This window comes from Nestor notabilis, unplaced genomic scaffold (genome assembly GCF_000696875.1).
Source record: "Nestor notabilis isolate BGI_N333 unplaced genomic scaffold, ASM69687v1 scaffold4422, whole genome shotgun sequence".
NCBI classification, from domain to species: domain Eukaryota; kingdom Metazoa; phylum Chordata; class Aves; order Psittaciformes; family Psittacidae; genus Nestor; species Nestor notabilis.
The window spans coordinates 39,975-57,592 of record NW_009918615.1 but is presented as its reverse complement, the minus strand read 5'-3'; the positions used below and the strand labels follow the sequence as shown (position 1 = coordinate 57,592).

The following is a 17,618-nucleotide window of genomic DNA, read 5'->3' as shown; positions in this document are numbered from 1 at the left end:
AAGTTCCCGCAGCATAAAACTCTCATGGGAGCCATAAACCAGCAGGCACAAAAGGCAATAGGTAAAAGTGAGGGAAAGATGGGGGTAGGTTGGGGAAGGGCTAAGGCAGGAGCTGGCTCACCCCAGTGCTGGGCAGCAAGAGAATCCGAAAGTGCCTCTTCCCCGCTTGGCTGTTGTGAGGTCTTGAAACGGTTATTGTGCCACAAAACAAACAGGAAGTATCAGACCAGACATTTTCTGTCCAGTAGAGGCGAAAGGAAAAAGTTTTAGTGCAAAGTTTGCTAAAGAAGTCCATCAGCAGTGCAAAGTGTTAGCAATGGAGGAGAAATGCAGATTAAAGTTTTGGCACATTTATGCTTGTATATTTTTATGTACTGCCATTATTACTATTATTGTCTTGCAACAAGCAGAGTTTTATATCGTTTCTAATAAAAAGTGTTAGAGGAAGGAAGGAAAATTATTAAATACCTGTAATGGTGCAGTTTATTACACAAAGTTTTAATAAGAGAGATATTAGTTTTAGGAGGCGTTTTCATGAAATTAGTACCTTTTGAAATAAAATCATTGCTTTTTTCCTGCTCAGGTTATGAATGATGGAACAACAGAAAAGGTATAAATAACATGACACATTTTAAGAGATATTTGTAATTAGTCAATACATTTTCAAGGCTGTGTATTAATGGAAAAGAAAATAAATCCTAGGAGACAGTTAACGTTTGCTGTCACGCCTCTGCCATTCCCCTAACTCCTCTTAAATATTTTTGGGTGCAATTCACCTTTAATACTCGTAGTCTTTATAGCTGGTGTATTTCTCTCCAGCTCCTAAATTCTGAAAGGGTTGCAAGTTCACCTTCATGAGATTGATGAACCAAATTCAGAAAGAAAACTAAAAAGGTTTTGGGACTTATTATTTGCCAACTCTGAATTTTGTCTTGTATTTGTATCAAGGAACCAGCTATTATGTGCTGGGTTTTTTGGAGTTAGGCTCCATGTATATGTATGTACCACATATAACAGTGCTGAACAGCAAAGGCTGATAGTGATCTCAATAAAAATTACAAAAATTGAAGTGATTGCATGGCTTTGGGCAATTCATCTGTAACTCAGAACTTATTTTAAGTAGGGAATAGGTGCCGGGATTCTGTATATGTTCTATGGTGTGGGAATGTTTTATGCTGGTTTTTAAGATTATTATATGTCCTTCTGTTAGAGCTGTTTAAATTTACATTCATTCATTATTTAAAAAATAGCAAGTTTTATCTGTAGGAGATATTTATAAAAATGCAGACTTCTCTTTATATTGCATTAACTTGATTACACAATAAATTTCACTTGGCTTAACACATTTTTAAGGTGGCTGTACATTGAAGATTAGTGTATTGCAAGATTGTTCTAAAGAAGTGGCTTTATGTCCCTGAAAATATGCACAGGACACCCACAACAGCTTATCCAAAGTGCAACATTTTATGGTCAAGATACAGGCAAGAGTATGCTTAAGACCATATTAAGACCTGGAAATTTTAACTCGTCTGTGTGCTATAATCAGATGGCAACAACTATAGATACCTTTGAACAAATCAGATCTCTGTCATCTATTGTAACACTGCTTTCAAAAAAAAAAAATCTTCTGTAAGAATTAGATGAACTGATTTGGCTTGAGTATTGGAAGTTCAATGTATTTTCTTTGGCGTACTTCAACCAGTCACTATATTTCTTGTATACGCGCGCACACACACCCTATTATGTACATTTTATATACTTATTTTTTATATATCTATGTTCCATAATCATCAAGTTTTGAAGAAATTTAAGCTAATAGACACCAACTTCAAAATAACATAATAGAAATGGAAAAATTACATCTATTTCAGCACCACAAATAAAAAAAATATAGTTAAGCCTGTTCTTCATTTCTCTCTCTCTCTCCCCAACAGACTGAAGGAATTAAGTATAATAATAATAAAAAAAATATTTCCCTATGAAACATTTGGTGACATTTACATTTGCTACATTTACATAAATTCAATAGAAAATCTGACAAAGAAATCTTCATACATTGTTTCTGTGATTTATATACAACAGAGTTTACATGGTGAAAGTAAACAGATACCCAGTGGTTTATAAGCTGGTTTATGTACATATGTATTTTAATATGTAGGAGGCGGGGATGTGGAAGGAGGCAGGGTAAGAAGACAAAGCCTTCTGACAGGCTCAGACAAATGAAATGTTTTTTACATAGATGATGAGTTCTGCAGCTAAAGAGTACGTAACAGTTGCTCGATCTGCAAGATTTCATTTGTCCTTAGTTCAGATAGTGGTTTGTTTGGTTTTATTTTGTTTTGGGTTTTGTTATTGATGGGTGCTAATCTATGAAACAACCTACAGCCTTGTTTTTTCACTGTTAAGTGTCTGTTCAGTTGTCTACTAGATTTATTCTGAATTACTCTTAACGTGGAATATATGTATCTGAAGTGCATTCTCATATAAGTCTCTGTATAAACCAATTGTTCAAAGGCTACAAAAGTGCTAACGGCAACTTCAAATATTATTTATGTATCATGGATAATTAGTGATATAAAGGATATAATCACAATCAACACTGGCAATCTTCGTATAGTTAAATGGCAATACGCAGAGGTCTGTTCTGAACTGCATCAGTTCAGGATCTCAGAGATGGACTATGTGTCAGAAAACGTCATTCTTGGGAGCTGCATCTTTTTGTATAGGCCCCTTCTTTTGCCTTCTCCAATACAGGATTGTGCTGACTCCTTACAAAAATACAAACAGCAGGAGAATCCAATAAGGAGGAATACTCAGCTTCACAATTTATCAGTGGTTTTATTTTCTTACTTTTTTTGGGGTTTTGGTATTTTTTAATTTTTTTGGTTTTTAGTTTTTACAGAAGTCACAGTGGCTCCCTTGGACAAAAAGGGCTACATAGAAGCCCTGGAAAAACATCTGACACTTATGAAGACATGGAAAGCTTTTAGAAATCTCCATGCTAATGGGGAAGAGGACAGCCATAGGGAGAGGTGAGGAGGTGAAAGTTCTGCATGCAATTGCAGACAAAGGAAGGATTAGGTGGTTCAGGGTTTGATTCCCTTACTGGGACACGCTGCCTACCTCTCCATTGTCTTTGTATTGCTCTCTTGTGTTTTGCCCTTCTCATTTCTCCACTCATTTCTTTCACCCTCCCCCTTTTTTACTGTACTGGAGAACTATTGAAAACAAAGTTGTAATGAGTGATTCCTTGAAGCTTTTCTTCTGTTTCAGCATGTATATATCTAAGAAGGCATTAAAGCATCATTTTGACCCCCGTAAGGCTCCACGGGATGCATATCTACTATGCGAACTGCAGTGGGGTGAGACCGGCACACCTTGGATACACTGGGTCAAAAATGACCGTTACCATGCTGAAGTCTACTTCCTGGAGAAGATCTTTAAGATGAGAAGATCCAATAATTATGTCAACTGTTCCATCACCTGGTACTTGTCCTGGAGCCCCTGTGTGAACTGCTGCCGTAAAATACTGAAGTTCTTAAAGCAGCACTCATATGTGAACATAAAAATATATGTAGCACGGCTTTATTACATAGATGATGATGAAATCCGCCAAAATCTGAAGAACCTTGTGAGCTTGGTGGATGTAACCATTGCTGTCATGGACATTGAAGGCAAGGTTTCCCATGCTTTGTGGGACTGGGAAGGGGTGAAATGGTGAACTTTGTGCATGGGTGAATCTGGTATGGGCTTGCTTCTGTGTATAGTGTCCTGCCCAGCTTCTCTGGGGGCACATCCATCACCATTCAGTGACTATTGCATCCAAAAAAAGATGTTAAAATGTTGTAGAGTGGGGGCAGGACTTTTAGGAACCAGACCTTTATGAGAATTCTCCCTTGTTTAGAGATATCATCTTTCTGTCACTCCTGAAGCAATGGGAGATAGGGCACTTTTCCCTTGTCCTGAGGGACTAAATGCAGCTGCTGGGATAAGGCTGGTTGAAGGGGCCTTCTGCTGATAAGAGAGGGGTAAAAAGGTGCCCAGAGAGAACGGCCTTAGCTCCAAATATGAAGTGGACAGCATCCATCCTGTCCATGGCCAAGCTGTCTCTGTGTCATGGGCACAAGGAAGAGGTCAAAAAGTCTTGTTGCCTGAGCTTGTCCGATATCTGAATAAACTTGGGTTAGTCATCTTGCTTTCATTTCTCTAGACTATACTTACTGTTGGGACACCTTCATCCAAGGAGATGTTGATGATGATTCCTGGACTGTGGGTTTTGAACCAGAGATAACTAACAATCGTTGGAAGCTCCAGTACATCCTCGAGGTTAGTAGAGTCTGAGGGATAGGAGGAACCACATGAAATAGTGTGCAGTTTGGGGTCACTGAGCTGTAAAGAGCAGGAAAGCAGTTCACATCTCGACAGAGTTTAAAGAGTGCTGCAGCATGCTTTTGGAAAAATAATATAGTAAAATCATAGGAACTGTCCTGTCCCACTGGGAGAGAAGCACAGTGGATTTTGTTCCGTTATATTATGAAGCAAAGGCTAAGAGTGCATCTTTTCTCCTTCAGGCTCCAGAGTGGGAAATCCCTTATCAGCTGAAACTTCAGAGTGGGAAATCCCTTATCAGTTGAAACTCCAGTTCTCAACCCAGAAACCCTCCACCAGATTTCTTTTTAATCTGGATCTGAGCATGGGTTTCTGTTCACCAAATGATGCTGCTCAGCCACTTTCTGTCAGTATCAGTGGTGATTTGACACCTCTTCCCAGTCACTTGGGCCCCTACGTTCTTCATTAAGGTCCCTTCTAGATCTGTTTCAGCAACTTCCTTGACAAGTCCAAAGGATACAGGTTCTGCAAGATGGGAAAAGTTGCTGAAAAGAGAATGTCTGTGCCCTGGGAATATCCAGCCTTTGTTTTTGGTTTGTTCCAGACCTCGTGAAAGGCAGTACAGAGAAGAAAGAGTGGGTTCACCAACAGTGCTGAAAGTTTGTGCCCCTGGAGACAACAGACCCTGTCTGAATGAATCCAACACATCCTTGGCCTGGAAGGACTGCGTACCAAAAAATATAGCAAAACTAATATAAGTTCTGTAGCATTTTGATTCCAATGCATTTGAGTTTTCTAACAAATAACGTATTTAGTGAAACGGAGTGAAAGAAATCTATGGCTAAGTAGGTCACTGAACATCCAGGAAATCCATTTCAGATGGCATGTCTGGAGAAGAAATATTCTGGGCTATTGCAGTATAGGCTTCTGCTATATCCATTTCAAATCACGGCAAGTCTGAAGTGCAGTTGTTAAAGGATCTAAATTATGTATTTTTGTTTTCATTTCAGGATCTTCCATTTATAGAATCATAGAATTACAGAATATCTCAGGTTGGAAGGAATCCATAAAGATCATCAAGTCCAGCTCCCTACTCCTCTCAGGACTACCGAAAACTAAACCATATGATTAAAAGTGTCATCCTGATGCTCCTTCAAGTCTTTAACAGGCTTGCTGCCATGACCACTTCCCTGGGGAGTCTGCTCCAGTGACCAACCACTCTCACACTGAAGAACTTTCTCCTAATTCCAAGCCGAACTGCCCCGATGCAGCTTCATTCCATTTCCTCATGTCCTGTTGATGGACACCAGGGAGAGGAGATCAGCATCAGGATTACCCTGGCCCAGGCGGAGGACCTGGCACTTGCTCTTTGCTACGTTTCACGTGATTGCCCAGCCCTCTAGTCCATCCAGATCTCTCTAAGGCCTTTCTATTCTCGAGGGAGTCCACAGCTTCTCCTACTGTAGTGTCATCAGCAAACTTACTTAATGTAGATAATTAATCCACATAATTTTTAAAACCATTAAAGTGCACTGGCCTTAAAATTGAGCCCTTGAGAACCCCACGGGTGTTCTTGAGGAGCCTGATGTAACCCCATTTACTACAACCCTCTGAGCCTGACCCATCAGCTAATTGCTCACCCAGTGTATGATGGACTTGTTTAGCTGTGTGCTGGGTGGTTTATCCAGAAAGATACCGTGAGAGACAATATAAAAAAGCTTTGCTAGAATCCAAACCCACCACATCTACTGGCTTCCCTTGGTCAACTAGATGGGTGACCTTGTCATAAAAAGAAATTAAGGTGGATAAGAGGATTTTCCCTTCATGAACCCATGCTGGCTATGACCTCGAGTGTTTTTCAGTAACTGTGGTTCATTACGATCCAATCACACTACTTTAATACTCACAATGACTATGGTTGGGAACCCTGCATCTGTCCTTTAGTGTCTGTTTATGGACTTGTTACCATAAATTTCTCAGATGTCTTTTGACCCTGTCCTGCCATCTGTGTCTGCAGTATACTGGGGCAGCAGATTCTAGAAGTTCACAGCTTGCCATGTAAATAAGTATTTGTTTCTGATTTAAACTGACCAGTTAATCACAGTAAATACCAGTTATTGTTATACTAATATCTCATCATTAATCAGTGAAATACTTGTCTGCATTTGGAAGGCTGTGCTAGCCTAGAGAACTTTCCACTGGCTTAGTGGGAGCTATAACACAAAAGTGACAGCAGCAGTTGATCTTAAAAGAGTAACTTAAAAAATCCACAGATGTTCTATTCAACAGAAGCAAATCCTCCATCCACCAAGTGGTGTGACTGTGGAATGATAATTACAGTGTCCGTGGTCATCGCATTTCAGCATTTCCACTCAGGTGGGTAAAAGAAGTAAGAAAATATTTTTATCAACAAGCCCATCCTGGAACTGGACCACTAGGTGTATCCACTGGGAACTCCTCAAAAAGCAAGGCATGTTAGGCTGCACAAAGAAGTTCAGGAATGCAGCTGTATCGCTTGCAGCAGTCAAGCTGGGAGGGCTTGTTTGCTCCTCTGTGTTGTGCAGAGGTGTGAGTCCTGCTGTCAATACCAAGTGCTTGGGAACAGAACCTCCCTCCATCCCCTACTCCTGATGCTAAGTTATTTTTGCAAGACTCAGATAAATATTCATTGACTTACACCCACTATAGTAAACAAACTGTAAAGCTGTGATTGGGCCTGCTTCTTCTCCTGTTGGAATTGCTAATCTTTTAACAGAGTCGATAGAACTACTCAGAGTTTTCGACCAGTGCACCTTAAAGAGAATTTAGTTTATGGAAACCAAGAGATGACAACCTGTAACTCACAAAATGGCAGCACTCCTCAATTAAGTAATGTCCACTTTGGTAGGTCTGCCCTCTTGCTTAGATATGGGTCTTTACATCTTACAAGTTCAGAAGCTGGTGCTGTCAAGCTGGTCTTAAAGAGGTGGAGAAAATTGATCACACAAGTTCTAATGAGTGGAAGAGAAACAAAACGTGAAGGCCACAATGTGAAACCACTAAGCTCAATTTATGAAGTGGACCAAGTGTCCCCCCTCAAGATCTATTGCTGGAGGTCTTTGTACCTAATTGTTGGCACAGGCTGACAATCAAATGATATCACAGTATGCCTGCCTTGTGTCTTTGGCGATGGTTCTGTTGCTCATTGGTCCAAGACTCATTATGTTTAGTTCTTGTTTACATTGTCCTGTTGGATTTAGCTTGCCACACTCTGCCCCTGTTTGCATTGTAACAAGCTCTTGGCCAAAGAAAGGCTGTGACATTCCTATGTCACAAGCAAGTAACAACTCCAAATTTTTTTCACAATAAAACTGAAGGCAATTATTATGGTGTCTATCTCTTAGCATTAGAGAGCAAGAGAGCATTAAAACCCCCTTAGTTTCCTTGGCCACCCTCACTAGGGCCTTCCACTGACACACTGTCCATAGATGGTCCAGGAGCTACATTTAAGCTCATGTCTCCACTACTAGAACCTCCATGAGCTATGGTGTGAGTTTGCCTGCCTTCACTGTCAAACCCTTGCCTATGTCCATGCCCATAGCCAGCCATGGATACTGTTGATCTGTTTCCTAACCTGTGAACTGATTTTCTGGGTTGACCTCAGACCTGCCTCATTTCTGTGGACCAGCCCTGTGATCGCTGTGTCTGTATGTGACCTTGGTTGCTATCACAGGACCTGATTCTGACCTGAGGATTGACTTGCCCAGGGTCTGCCTCATCGACATGAACCTACCTGAAAATCTGGACTTTCGGCTGATTCTGGTTGCTAGCCCTGGGTCTGCCTTGCTCTCCTCTTCTGGCCACACTGGATGGGCCCTGGCTAGCAAGGCTCCTTCATTGCTGTCTCCTTGCTTGACTTGACTCCTCACCCCTTAGGGTGTAGCTGGCCCTTGCTGTGCCCTGGTAGTGGCCGGCAACTTGGTCACAGAAAACAGTGGCTCTGGATACCTGGTCAATTGTCTAGATTCTGCTTATCTATAATACTACGAAGAAAAGTTTATTTCAAGCCTTTTTTTTTTACTCTCATTTGCCTAGGAGATCAGTCTGTGGTCAAACAGTAAGCAAGAAGAGACCTCACATTCAGCTCAGTTCTCCCCTGGGGGTGTGTGTGTGAGAACAAGGAAGTGAAATACAGAATGCTCTATCTAATGTAATAGTAAAAACAATCATACCAAATGAAACCAAATAGGCCAAATATCAATGATTCAGCTGAACAATATTTCTCAATAGTAACTCAGAAACCAGAAGCCATCTCTCAAACTAGCAGAGACAAAAGCTGAGTCCTGAACCAGAATACTCTCGTTGCTGCCTTAGCTGTCTGGAGTACTGCCATCTAACCATGCGGCACATGCAAGAGCCACATGGAGTGATGTTCTGTACTTGAATGCCTTGTGGTTCTCACATACAGAGAAACAGAAAGGCTTGAATCCAGTCCCAAGTGTCACCTCTGTGGTCACTGCTAGTCCCTTAGGCACTGTGGCCTTTCTGTTCCCTGTTTGACCCGTGTGACATTTTAGTTTCCTATGGACTGAAATTTGTTGCTTAAACTCAGTCATTTAGAGATTATGGATCATATGCAGCGTAAGGCCTCTTCCAGAACCCTGTTCTTCCTGCCTGGCCTGTTTACATCTTCTCCACCTTTCTAGTCCAAGCCTGTGTCCTGACACAGAACATGACAACTGCTTTCCTCCCAGTCGGCTTCCTGACTGGACAGAGGTGCTGCTGGCTGCTGTCTCTCTTCCTGCAGCATCCCTGCTGAGGCTCAGGTCTGTCAGGCACTGCAGGGGTTGGAGCTCCATCACTGTTTCGGCCTGGACTTCTCCTTCAGCACATCAGAGCTCCTATGCCAGCATACCCTGTACACGCCACCCCACCAGTGCATCTGGATGGTCACTTCGTGGCATCGCGGAGCTCTGAACACACCCAGGGAGCAGGCAGAGCTTTATCTCCCCAAAGTGGCTTTGGGAGCCTGGCCCAGCTCTGCTTCCTGATCTGCAGCCTCAGAGATACGATACAGAGGTCCAGAGCTTTGCACTGGCATTACCTTGTTTGTGCTGCATCCATTGCTACCATGGGTCTGGTTAAACAAGAGCAGTTTTCCTGCCAGATGAAGTTCTGTTCATCCTTGAACTTCAGCCATGGTGGTAGGAGGCAGGTGCCTCAGTTTAAGTGTCTCTGATGGAGGTGGATTGTGGACTGGGCAGTAGGCTGTGGCAAAGGAGGTGCAGATGGGTATGTTGCCTATCCTGCAGCCCTGCCTGTCTTACAAGACAAGGATTAACTGTGTTAGCCTCCAAATCTGCAATCTGTGTTAACTGTAATAGTGAGATCTGGCAGGGCTTCCCTGTCAGCATCATGCATGACTTCCCTAAGACAGGAAAATTGTGACAGGGCAGATTGCTGAGACATGATGTCGTAATTCCCTCTGCTTCCAACAACCATCTGGGCTATTGGTCTACTCCATATAGTGAGGTCTTTCCATAGCAATATCCTGAGCAGTGAACACCTAATCCGTAGTGCTAGGGCCAAGACTATTTACGTAGTTGGAGATTATTTTCAATCCACTTCCATAGCTGGATCTGATGAGCATTTACAGTTGACTTCATTGGGTGTACTCATCTGAGTAAACCATGACAGCTCAGTTGGATTTTTGGATATAAGCTCTGCCTGTCCACCCTCACAGTTCCCTGGTATCAATTTCCATCTAATTTTTTTCCAGTTCTGCCATACGCTGCTCACAAATACCACTTAGCCCCATATGCATCTTTTACTCCTTTACCTCTCTTAAGATCTACCCAGATGCAGTGACCACAATCCATAACCATCACTGCAGGAGGTGTGGCTCCTCCTTGTACTGCTGAATGGCCTGAGCAACACAGCTTCAACCTGGGAAAAGGTGGTTGGGACTCACCTCTTGAGGTGCATTCCCTACATCTCTTCCCTTGAAGGGTTATCTCACAGCTGTACCAGGTATCCCCTGCACCTATACCACATCATGGCTGTTCAAGTTCAAAGCTATTAAGATTTCCGATAGGTGGTCCCCTGAAGATTATCCTGTCGCTGCTATGAGGAATATCATAAAGCACTTACTGCTGCTTAAGCGCACAGGTTCCTATCTCACAGTCCTGCTCCATGCCAGTGACAGGAGAGAGTGTTACCTGTGATGGAGAGACTGCACAGTAACACACGGCTTGAATTATGAAGATCCTGGCAGAACGAATCCATGTCCCTGGAGTCTTTTGAAGACTTCTTACTTAAAGACCTCTTTAGCAGCTTACCTGTGGATACCCAAGTAGGGCGGATTTCTAGCCTACCCCATGGACATGAGATGGTGAGGTGGGTTAACCCTGGGGGGCAGCTAAGCACCACACAGCTGTTTACTCTCCCTTCTCCCTGCCCAATGGTTTGGGGGAAAGGAAGAATCAGAAAGGCTAAAGTGAGAAAACTCATGCCTCAAGATAAAGATAGTTGAATAAGCCAAGGGGAAAAGAAGACACCCCAAATAATGCAGAAGCAATCACTCACCATGAGCAGAACGATGACCTCCCAGTCTGCAAGCAACAACAGCTTCAGAAAAAAACCTTCCCCCCCAGTTTTATTGTCGAGCATACCATTAGAGGATATGAAAGATCCCTGTGGTCACTTCGAGTCTTCGGGTTGGCTGTACCAGCATTTATTGGCCACCCCTGGCCTGTTCACTTGGGGGTGAAGTCAGAAACAGAGAAGGCCTTGATGCTGTGCAAGTGCTGTTTAGCAATAAGCTAAAATGTTGGTGTGTTATTAACACTGTTTTGTTCACCTGGCTAAACCACAGCACTGGTGGCCTGCTATGAAGAAAATTAACTCCATCCTTGATGGTGTCCAGTGGTTATAATGCCTGGTTCTGGCACGCTTTTTCTGCTTCTGATGGAGGTTTTACCTCCCAAGGGAGCTACAGCTTATAGGTAAATTCTGGGGAGAGTTTAACCATATGGTTGCCATTGAACAATCCTGGAGTGCTTGGAAAAGAAAAGCTCAGCACTGAAAGTTCCTAGAGCTGCTGTGAGCACTGTCTCTGGTATGTCTGGTAGACAAAGTACAGGTGAATCATTGCTTTCTCTCAAGTGAAGTCCACCTGGTTTTGTTTTCCCCCTTGCTATGTAAAACCGACAGTTGTGTGATGACTGCAGGCCAGACTCAGCCTCTCAAAGCAAGTGTGGACAATCCAATGTCCACTGGGTTCGGGGTACGCATTGTTCTGCCAAGTGCTTTGACACGGTACATGCATTGAAACAAAGAGGTAGAAATGAGGCAAAATCAGAAAGATAAACATAAAGAACTTTCGTGATGCAAAGTAGTGTGAGATGACTGTAAAAGGACTGCATACAGTAGAAAATCATACTCCAAAATACAGATATTTTTCTGCTTCTGATGGAGGTTTTACCTCCCATGGGAGCTACTCCACTTGCTGTTCACTTGCAGCTTTTCTTTTTTTCACACTTGACTCCTCATGAAATATATTTGATCCACTTCTCTGATTTCCAGAACCTCACCAGTTACCGTGAAAGAATTGCCTTACAATGATACTGGGAAGTCTGGCTAAAAAAACTTAGTACTGAAGTAAGCCACAGGTTAAGTCCTTCTCACTTAGCTACCTGTTCTCCACCTTGCCCGGGCCAGGGCTCTGCCCACACACCCTTGTGGCTGGCTGCCGTTCCACTTCATTGCTCGGAGTCACACTCATAAATCTCACCCAGCAGTAGCAGGGCGTCAGCAGGTACCTTGACCCCTTACGTTTTGGTTTCCACGTATGGAAACTGAGCAAGTCTCGGTGAAGTATGATGATGCTGTGCAACCCGTAGAGGAAAGGAAAGCAAAGGTGCTGGGAGAGATAAAAATGCCATGGGTGGGTGTGCTTATTGGTCAGAGTTGTAAACTGATATACTGCTAAGGACGTGGATTTGCGTACCTACAAGCTTGTTTCTATGTGCATTATTGCATTATTATGCATACACAGATATGTGAATATCTGAGTGTGTCTTCATACATACATATTCATACACACATAAAGACATGTTTTAGCCCTTTTCTAAATTGAAGTTTACAGAGTAAATCTCAAAAGGCTCTCTGTGTTTCTTCTTTCTGTAAAAAATATAGATATCTAGCGAGAAACCTCCATTAAAAATATAGGTATCTACTAAGAAATCTCCATTAAATCCAAACAAACATACTGTGGATCTTCTTTTTACTGTCAAATGTGCCAGCAGCAGAACACTTGAACTAACCCCAAATTTACCGTTACAAATTAAGTCCAGGAGGTGGCTTGTAAGTGGAGATTGACACCTAGCTTCTGTGGTATGAGCCTCAAGCTTTTAGTCATATTTAAGTTTTGCCTTCCCCCTTGCTTCCAGGCTTCCCCTGGGTGATTCTCACCTCTTTCCAATAGATCATTCAGCCAGAGAATAGAAAATACCTGCAAAATCCTCAGAGGTTTGCAAATTGTGATCTTGGCTGATTCAAACCTTGTCTCTTTTTGTCTTCTTTGATGTCTGATCTAACTTTTCTCCATCTTTCATCTCTCTAACCTGCCTGTCTTTCCCAATTTCTTCCATATGTTTCCATTTCTATGACGTCTACCTCACTCCAGATTTGTGCTCTATGCTGAATAAAATCCTTCGGTGTGACACTGGAGTTGGTGTTACCAGTGTATACAGTATGGGTCTACTACCACCAAAAATAGGACCATTGTGAAGGTCTAAGGAACCTGGTGGCTAAAGTACGTCCACCATTCTGTGTGTCCTTTGCTGTGTATATTCCTCTAAAACGTGTTCCTGTGTAGGAGGCATGCATCTGAGGTGGTGGCTATTTTTAAAATAATCCATTTTCTGGAGTGGGTGAGATAGATACATTCAGATGTTACCAATAGCTCAGCATTGCAGCAGCCTTCACATTGATCTCTATCTTAGGCAGCTTCTGTAAGGGGAGATAATTGATAGCATAATTGATATAAAAAATATTTTGGTCACAGCTGTTTCAGTAATATGAGGTTCCACCCAGATACACAACCCTTGCTACAGACATGTAGCAACTTAAAGACATACTGGATTACAGCTTTTTGCTCATAAAGGCCAAGAAAGAGTTTTCCCACCCAAATATATGACCTTTCTGGAGGTTTCATCACTCTCCGAAGCCCTGAAGTTTGGTTCCCGTAGACAAGATGTGCGAGTTCTTCTAAACTTACATTAAAATTCACTTCTGTGGTAACATTGTCTTTCTGATTTTGTTAAACCAACGGACAGATTTGGAAGGGATTCCTCTCCTCAAATTAAGCTGGCAGGAATGACAGAATATTTCCCTTTTTTTTTTTTCTTTTCCTTTTGTTTTCCACCATCTCATAGAGCACCTGGAGATACCTGGAAATGCTGTGCTGCAAATTCCCTGCTTCTGCTTGGACTAATTTTTTCTCTCTCTGCTTTCGGTGTCACATTGCTGGTTTTATACCAGGAACTACTGCTACTGAGTGCTGCTAGGCTAGTAAGCTGTTTCTTGCAAATCAGACTAAGCATCAAAAAGCCTAATTTACAACTGCATATTTGTAAATATCTACTGCAGAGAGAAGGAAATTAAGATACTACTACAGTACCATAGAATCATAGAATGGTTTGAGTTGGAAAGGACCTTAGGATCATCTAGTTCCAACCCCCTGCCTTAGGCAGGGACGCCTCACACTAGGCTCTGTCCAACCTGGCCTTGAACACTGCCAGGGATGGAGCATTCACCACTTCTCTGGGCAGCCTATTCCAGTGCTTCACCAGCCTCACAGTAAAGAACTTCTTCCTTATATCTAACCTGAATTTCCCCTGTTTTGGTTTCAACCCATCACCCCTTGTCCTGTCGTTACAGTTCCTGATGAAAAGTCCCTCTCCAGCATCCTTGTAGCTCCCTTCAGATACTGGAAGGCTGCTCTGAGGTCTCCACGCAGCCTTCTCTTCTCCAGGCTGTACAGCCCCAACTTTCTCAGCCTGTCTTCATACGGGAGGTGCTCCAGCCCTCTTATCATCCTCGTGGCCTCCTCTGGACTTGCTCCAACAGCTCCATGGCCTTTTTATGTTGAGGACACCAGGACCACACACAGTGCTCCAAGTGGGATCTCATGAGAGCAGAGTAGAGGGCAGGACCACCTCCTTCAATCTGCATTTCTAGCTTTACTAAGTATCATGCCTGTGCACTCAATGCCACATTAGTTAAACACTTTCTTTGTTTATGAAGTCTCTGTCTGAGTTGATCCCATTCACTCTGATTCAAAGAACCTGTTAAGAAATCGCCAACAAAGTTTTAAGTTGACAAGCAGGTATTCTTTACTGTGGTGCCAGGGAGCATGGGGGATAGCTCCTCCTAGCGTGTCCCCCCGAGCATCAAACAAACTGTGATTATATCGTTGTTAATCATACATATTCATTTCATTATATGCATATTTATGAAGTTGTTTATACATGACATCACATTTCTAGAATATTCTTCCCGCATGTGCACTTCATTATGGTAGTGGTCTTTGGGACCCCTGGTGGCTGTTTCTTCATCATCTTCCTCTTCATCACCTTGTCCTTTGACTGATCTTCAAGTTTAGAAAGTCCCATCGTCAAGCCAGATACCACTAATCCAGTTCTGGCTGGTCATCGTGAAACATTTACCCTAGATACTTTCTCACTGTCATCTATTACAACATCCTACTTTTTCAATGATGTCATCTATTACAAGACCACAAAGGCTAACTGAATTTAAAAGATTTGTACTTGTCTCAACTCTTCCTAAGATGTCAACTAATGCAACCACTAGGAGGGAACAAATCTGTGCTGTGCAGTGATTGGTGAGCTTGCAGCAGAAGAGGCCCTGAAGGCAAATGCTTCACTGCCCCGTAACCTGCCACATCGTCTGTTTCCTTCTCTCCACCAGGTTCTGCCCAACTTGCTGTTGATACCTGGATGCCAGAAAAGCTATCAGCCATGCCACAGCTGTGTGACTTGATGCCATTCCGTAGACTTTCTTTCTCTCTGGGTGCACTGGGGTGACTAGAGAAGTTATGCTTTTCTGTTCTGGGGCTAGTGGTCAGGAAGAGATATAAATTCTGTTCTTCACTGCAAAAGAAAAAAAAAAAGGCTCACAGGTTAATTCCAGCTTCTGGCAGGCAAATTTGTCTGCAAGCCCAGATCCACTTCTGAATGGGACTCACCCTCTTCTGGAAAACTTGCTTTCAGTTTCACCCAGTGGGGTGGTTTATTTACATAAAGGCCATGAGGAAATATTCAGCTGAATAACATCACTAACGTCCAAAGTTCAGTTTTGGGGAATAGAAACTGAAAAAGAAAGTAAGACTAATAAAAGGACAACCCAACAGGTGACAGACAAATCCAGAAATATCCATGGCTGCTGTCACTGGTAGAGGTAAGAATATGTATGTGAAAAGCAGGTCTATTTCTCCATATTCAGTGTAGGTATTTACTGTAGTTGTAATCTAAGGAACTGGTGAATACAGACAAATGTGTACATTGCAACATGAGAATACACAGGAGGCATTTGTGTATTTGTGTGTCTTATCTCTTTGAATGTAGGTCCAGCTTCAAAAGACGAATGTTTTTGTTAACCAGATGTGGCATTGGGCAGGGAGTGTGTAGACTGAAATGGACCAAGGCAGGACATGTAAAGGAAATTTTATTTTCTGACCTACTATCCCAAATGACTCACAAATCTTTTGTATATAGGTCCTGCACCCAGAAAGAACAACCAAAGGTAAGAGATAACATTTGTGTCACTGTGTGCTGTCTGGAACCTGTGGGAATTTCCAGAGACAGGCAAAGCTAAGAATCCTTGTGCTCTGTTTTCTTCTTATTATCCCTTTCCTCAGTCTTCCTTTTCAGTTGTCTCATTGCTTTGACCAGTGTTGATCTCAGAGTGGTGATGGGGTTGCTTAACTAAGTGCTATGGGTGTTTCATCAGGGTCACTTTAGGGGAAAAAATTTGGACCCTTCATCAAATTCCAAATTCCAGATTTAGATCATTAGATTGCAACATTCTTCAGTCTGTCATTTTGTGACGGGAAAGGCTGAGAATGGGAGGCTTGGCTGATGTTGAGAGCAGGCAGCACCAAACACGTCTGGAGTGTTGGGATGACAGTACTCCTGGTGCTTTTGTTGCAGGTGGAAGATACAGCCAAACGACTTCAAAAGAAATTATTTGCCTTACCAGCATCCAAAGGTGGTGTGCCTGCTGTATGAAATCAGATGGAACAGAGGTACCATCTGGAGGAGCTGGTGCTCAAACAATTCTACCCAACATGCTGAAGTCAACTTCTTGGAAAATTGTTTCAAGGCCAAGCCATCAGTTTCTTGCTCCATTACCTGGGTCCTGTCTACAACACCCTGCGGGGAATGTTCCAGAAGAATTCTGGATTTCCTGAGTGTATATCCCAATGTGACCTTGAAAATATACGCAGCCAAGCTGTTCAAGCACCTGGATAACCGTAACCGGCAAGGTCTCTGGAACCTGGCAAATAACAGAGTCATTATACGTATCATGAACCTTGAAGGTAACCCAACTACTCCTTGTTTTTGACTAGGTGTGGATTGAAAGTTTTGGGATTATGTGCACTCTCAGCAGTTGTGTTTTGTAATGGTGATGATGACTGGCATTGGGGAGGACTAATGAATGCAAAATGCCATTCTCTTGTGCCTTATTTCTTCTCCAGAACACGGAAAGTTACGTCTTTCTCTAGCCTCCCACACCTCCTTTACATACAGTGAAAAATCCTGAGTGTAAGGCAGAACCTGTCCCTCCTAGTATATATATGCAGTTGCAGCAAGTAATTGGTTTCCTTTGATAGCTGGAGAAGAGAAGGACACATATCTAAAGGAGGCTTTCAGATATTGCCTCACAGAGGACACGTCTTGCATGTGTGTCTTTTTATATGCATATCTTGCTTGCCTGTTGATGTTTGACTATAAAAATAGTCCAGACGTAGCCCACAGAAAAGAATGTACATTTGAAGAGGTGAATCTCACATACCTCTCTGGATACTTACTACTGGAGTGTGGAGCTACAAAATCCACCAGGTCAAATGTAAACTTCAAGGAAATGGCATATCTTGAGGATCCTGTCTCTGGGATTGCACCACCAGAGCAGTGACAGAAACTTTGGCCATCGTATTAACAGTAAGATCAATATGAAACTGCTATATGTTAGGGTGTTCACTCCAGGTTTTCTCTGACTATTGAGAT

At 42.6% G+C, this 17,618-nt stretch overlaps 2 protein-coding genes across 2 annotated transcripts; both read left to right on the top strand.

Moving 5' to 3' along the window:
* The first annotated feature begins 3,274 nt into the window (after positions 1-3,274).
* Positions 3,275-3,721, top strand: LOC104402027 (C->U-editing enzyme APOBEC-1-like). The gene has a single exon (XM_010009794.1). It carries the CDS (start codon positions 3,275-3,277, stop codon positions 3,719-3,721), a length of 447 nt encoding a protein of 148 aa, XP_010008096.1.
* Positions 3,722-3,730: 9 nt separating this feature from the next.
* LOC104402026 (C->U-editing enzyme APOBEC-1-like) lies at positions 3,731-16,956 on the top strand. The gene is made up of 3 exons (XM_010009793.1): positions 3,731-3,743; positions 4,211-4,326; positions 16,714-16,956. The coding sequence occupies exons 1-3, from the start codon at positions 3,731-3,733 to the stop codon at positions 16,954-16,956; spliced, it is 372 nt and encodes a 123-aa protein (XP_010008095.1).
* Positions 16,957-17,618: the final 662 nt, after the last annotated feature.